The sequence below is a fragment of the Myxocyprinus asiaticus genome, chromosome 35 (assembly GCF_019703515.2).
Source record: "Myxocyprinus asiaticus isolate MX2 ecotype Aquarium Trade chromosome 35, UBuf_Myxa_2, whole genome shotgun sequence".
In the NCBI taxonomy this organism is placed as follows: Eukaryota; Metazoa; Chordata; class Actinopteri; order Cypriniformes; family Catostomidae; genus Myxocyprinus; species Myxocyprinus asiaticus.
In genome coordinates, this window is record NC_059378.1 from 29,135,304 (window position 1) to 29,141,145 (window position 5,842).

Genomic DNA, 5,842 nt, shown 5'->3' on the forward strand with positions numbered 1-5,842 from the left:
TACACCTCCCATGAAAGAGGTGCCTGGTTTGTGCTTGAAGTCACAGGAACTCTGTAGCTCACAGAATGGCTTTCTGTTCCTTTGAAGTATGGAGTTTCGATTTGAGGCTCTATCAGTGCTAATTGTTCATCAGAAATTAGCTGCATGAAAATCTGGAGGTCGGCTGTTCGTACATAAAATGTGTTCTGAGCCTGTGACTCTGCTGCGCCATTTAGTAGTATTACCTTTTCTTCACACTGGGACCCTTCACCAGTGTACATTTTAGAGGCAGTACTACTCAGAGTATTCTCATATACTATGGATTGTGAGTCCTCTCTGTGCCCAAGAGTGTTTTTGAATGTAATCACAGGGGAGGTAGTATGGTTTTGTATGTCGGTGATATCATTGCTGTAGAGTAGATTTGTATGGTTTGAGCATATTCAGAACAATGACTCTGTGTTGACACTGTACTCAATGATGTGACAGATTGGTTGTTCTCTGAGGCTGTGAGAGCTTTTAGTGGATGATATGAATCTGATGACACAGGACCTGTAGATTGGTTTTCCATTACATCTGTTGAACATTTACTTTGCAAGAAAGCAACTTGATGCTGCACTGTTTGGGGCAGCATAGATGAAACAAGTGAAACTGATGTAGGTGTGTTAGGCTGAAACGGTGTCAGTACTTCAGATAATGTGTCTGTTTGATTCTGCCCAGAACAGGAAACTAATAACACAGTCATTGAGGTTGTGGCAGATAATGGATCTTGTTCACTCTGGTCAAAGGTTGTAAATTGAAGCACCTTGACACTGTTTTAAGAATGGTAAGCTAATCTCAGGATGACACCGCACTGCAGTTTGATGGCTTTGCTTGAGAGTTGGAATGGTTGAAGAAGTGTTATGTGCTAAAGTGGAGTCAGAACATGAAGCCGACACCCCATCTGTCGAACACGGAATCTTCAGCTGATACATGGGAGGAAAGCTGGTCTTGGCTTCAGGGAATGTAGAGCTGCTGGTAGAAACAGAAGGGGTGCCAGATGTCCCACTCATATTGTTCAAACTAAAAGCAGGGCTGGGAGTTTTACAAAGGAACTGAATTGGATTTGATAACTGTTGTATGAAGCTGGCCTCCAGGTGGAGAGTTTGCATGTTGACCTTTTGCTCTGGAACTCTGATTGAACTGTGCGCTCCACATGTTGATATCATTGGCTGACTCATTAAACCACACATATCTGTATTTGCCAGTCCGATTCTAGGATTTGTAATACTGAGCAAGTGCACATCATTTCCAGTGCATTGCTTCTTCCTCTCTGAGGGGTTATGACAATCAGTGTGTTTTGTTACTAATTCCTCTTTGTCCAGCTCTACCTCCCCCACATTTCTATTCTCAGAGCTGGCAGGTGACCCTTTAAGTTCATTTTGTAAAGTCAAAATTTGCTGAGATTCTTCCACTGTGTTTTTCTGAGGTGTACTTTGCAGAAACATATATGAAGAAATAGCCTGGATTGGTTTCTGTGCTAATGACATATCGCCCATTTGGGGGAGACAGCAGACAACAGAAAAGGAAGTTAAGCTTAGAGACACAGATGCATTGTCTCTCTGTTGGTTCATTTGAATATCTACGCTTTCTGTTTGCTCAGTGCTAGGTGCAGTCTTTCTGGTCTTCAGAGGACAGTCTTTCTCAGTGTTGTAGAGTTTCCTAAATGTGCCACCTTTGTAAGTGTGCCATTTAGTGTAGTCAAATTTCCGGGCTTTTTTCCTATAGTTTCCTTTTATACTTGGCTCTGTTCCAATCTCAGTGCTGTCTCCATCTGAACTGAGGCTGCTTATACTACCTCTTTCAACCAATGATACTTCTGCAGAAGGCAGGCAATCTACCGCTACCTGCCTAACCAGTGAGCGATGACTTGGTTCTTGTTGGTCTGATGATCAGACTGGGAAAATATGCCCTGCTCCATCATTTGGTTTGCCACCCACAGTAAAGGGTAAAGAACTGCTTCGCATTAATGGTGCATGCTCCAGGCGAGTGTAGTGTTGGTTAGGCACGGAGCTGTAAATAGCCCCACCTCCTCTGTCCTGTTTTTGTAAGCTTGAGATGTGCTTGCTGCTCCTTATCTCAAAATGGAAGGAGTCTTTATAAGTGTACGGCACTGGGAGATCAATGCTTCCTTGTTTCAACAATACTGTCTTTCTTGGTCGCACATTCTCCAGCTGTTTATCCTCCACCAACATACTATTCTCATATATGAGCTTTGAAATACGTTCTTCCAGCTTCCGCTTCTCCTGAATAGACACCTTGCTTTTGGGGTTCTCAGGGGTCATCTCTGAGGCACCAGTTTCTTGATGCTCCATTGTGGTTTCTGTGAGCGATTCCATACTAGGATCATGTAGGCTTGCCCCAGGACTGCTGGATGAATGATGCTCACTGCTGTCACTGTAGCCAGAGTCTGTACTGTCATGGCTTTGAGACTTTTCCCATGACATGGGTGACTCCCATGGCTTGGAAAATAGAGCTTCCTGTCTCTGAAGTGGTGTACGATTTAGAATCAGAGGTGCATGTCCATCCTCAATCAGAGCAGTTGTCTGTTTAGGAGCAGAAATATTTCTTACAGTTTTGCTCAAAGCATTTACCTTGTCCTGTAGTGCTGGTTTTGTGCTAAATCCAACCATGACAGCTGTGTGTAATCCCCATTCTGTGCCAGACTCTCCTTCTTCTATAGAGCCTGCTTGACTGTGTGTTGTTAACGAAACTACCGTAAGAAGTTTATCGCTTATCATTACATCAGCTGTATCTTCCCCATGCATCTCAGAGGATGGACTGGTACAGTTGTCCTCTGACCAGTCCATGCTCTCCTGGCTGCTGAAGTTGTCTTTATCAGATTCGCTGGAAAGGCGGGCATGAGCTTGGGTACGCTTGTGTTTATACAGGTTACTCTGAGTCTTGAAGAAGATGCCACAAGTAGTGCAGGGATACGGCCTCTCTCCTGTGTGGCAGCGCAGATGTTTCTCGAGCACGCTGGGCTTCACACAGTCCTTGCTGCAATGTGGACAAACATGCTTCCCGGTAGACTTAGGTCTGGGCGAGGTTGCTGGAGGCCCTAGCTTTTGTTGTTGCAAAACAGCCCTGCTGGCTATATGCAATGTCAGAGTCTGGTTGCTACACATCCCTGGCAAGAACAGTGGTACAACCGTTGCATCCTGCAAGGCTCTGGCTTGGGCCTGTGGATAAGGTGGCAGGCCAGGGGCAGGAACAGTGTGGACATACATTGCTGTGATAGGGGCTTTAACAAGCATCACTTCTTTTCTCTGTGAAGGCACTGAGCACTGAGGCTCGGGAGCTCTCACAAAGCTCTGCTTGCTAGTTGCCATGGCAACACAACCCTTGTGATGCTGAGAGACAGAGCTCGATAATTACCTAAAAAAGAAACCGTTATTATTATTATTATTATTATTATTATTATTATTATTTTGTTAGGCTTGCACTCCTCTGGATCAAAGGATCTCTCCACTTATTTGAACTGGAATGTAGGTGACAGGAAGCTATAAAGATTAAATAAATAAATAAAATAAAATCAACATCATTAAAGTGGACAATGTGGGTAGAAGCTACAGAATGTTACACAGTATCAGAGCAGACTGGTTAATCTGGCCTTTCAAAGAAAATGATAAGCTAGCAGAAACACTTTTTCGATTATTGCGTATTATTTTTTTCCTTCAAAAAACAGATGTGCTCAAGTTCATAGTATATTTACATTTAACCAGTTTTGTTCTGTATCACAATTAATCATGAAAATGTGAAAATGTAATGAAGACTCATAAATAAACCCTAATATTGTGTGTTTAACGCGGATCTTATATTTACTGCAAACACATGGTTAATATTTGCATATTGAAGAAGCACCCCGGAATAAGAGCAGAAAACAGGTAAAGTTATTTTTAAGACTCATTTCTAGAAAAATGATAGCATCAAAGACCTCTTATCTCAGAGACTAGATTATTTTCACATTTAAGAGAATGTGCAGGCACACATTTGTTAAACAGAAAACATCTCCACTGAAATCTTTTTGTCTTTTTTCAGTTCTTTTTTGTAAATGTTTTCAGTCCTTGTAAAACATGACTAACAATTTATGATCATATTTGCCCCTGTGAGGCCCTCTTTCATCCTTTAAATTTTAGAAAGACAGTCCTGTTTTGAAAACCTTTTACTTGTTACTAAGAGGTTTGCAGAATGTTTTGTGAGAAAAGATTTTGAAACTCTTGTTCTGCTCTACAGTAACAAATTCACTAAATAATCACAGAGCAGATTACTCACAAATTGTAATGCTATATAAACAGTGATAGGCGGATTACTTGTGAATTTTAATCAGGTACTGATTACAAATTACATGACAAAAAGTGCAATCAGTAACGTAATCTCCTAGATTAAATTTTGGGGTAATCTAATCTGATTTTTTTGGATTACTTTCAACCTAATTCTATTTTATTTTATGTCACATGCATTTGAGTAGGATAATAATTTTAACATAAAAGTACAAAAAGGAAGAAAATATATTCCATTCTTTATTACTAACAAAAATGGCCTCACAAAAAGAGCTCCTTATGACATTTTTAAAAAGTGCATAAAACATTTGATGAACTAAATAAATATTAAATCTAACAGCAATGACAGTGCCAAAGTTTATAATTCAAAACACTGAGACATCAAGTTCATTTTAAGTGCACAAAACAATAGTAGCATTACAAACATTAATGACCATAAAATCAACATATTATGATCATAAAATGAACGAAAATTAAAGACCATAAAATTAACAGCAGTGATGTTGCCTAGGTCAAAGCTTTCATCTAAAAACACTGAAACACTTTTAACCTTACTGCTTACTGATAGTCCATCAGCTATTCCAAAGCTGAGGTGCAAGATAATATCTTTTGAACAGCAAGAATATTCTAAAAGAGCAGAATATTTTAAAACAGCAGAGGTCAAACGAGTCACACAAGGATATTTTTTAAAACATATCTAGTTCATTCAATGAACCTGAATTCAACAGCAATGGCATTGCTAGGTCAAAGCTAAAAGCTCAAAACTCTGACACACTTATTTTTAACCCTTAATACTTAGTGATAGTCCATCACCTATTCCTTAGCTGAGGGGCAAATCTTACTGTTGTAACGTAAAAGGAGCACATACTCAAAATGTTCATCTGTGAGACTATTGCGCTTCGGGGTCAATAAATGATCAATAAATTATTAATGATTTACTGCTTTGCCTTGTTAATATGTAATCATGTAATCTATAAAATGTAACTGTAATCCAATTATGATTATTTCCAAATGTAATTTAATCCAATTACAAATACTTGATTTGTGTAATCTGATTACATGTAATACATTACTACCCAGCACTGTATATAAAACATATGAAAATTATTTAAGAACAAGGTGAAATCAAAGGCTTTGTGAACTATGAGAATTAAAATATGAATGTGCTTGTCAAGCAAAGCATTTTGCCTTGCTTGTTTTATGAGGTACAGTATATCCTAATATGACTTCAACTCTCACTTGCTGAAATAAAGAAAACCTAGCCAACTATTGTTAACTACAAAACACAATTCTTTGTATTGTTCACATCTTTTTATCTGCTCCCCATCATCAATGGATCAAACCACTACAATTATGAAAGATGTCCCTATCTGTAAAAGATCAGCCTGCATGATATAAGACAGTGCAATCAATAATCACTCACCAAGTCTTGGAATTTAATGGAGACAGTACAGCAGCTGCAGGTTGCCCATTTAAATTCACAATATGGAAATCCATTGGCTGCCTTTGAAACAGTGCAAGGTGAAAAGAACTTGTAGAGAGCA

General features: G+C 39.3%; 1 protein-coding gene across 1 annotated transcript; it reads right to left on the reverse strand.

Annotated features, from left to right (window-relative positions):
- Positions 1-343: 343 nt before the first annotated feature.
- On the reverse strand, positions 344-3,347 carry LOC127426399 (zinc finger protein 831-like). Its single transcript, XM_051673184.1, is given in 3 exon segments — positions 344-788; positions 826-1,415; positions 1,563-3,347. Coding segments are annotated over 3 exon segments (2,820 nt in total).
- Between the last annotated feature and the right edge of the window lie 2,495 nt (positions 3,348-5,842).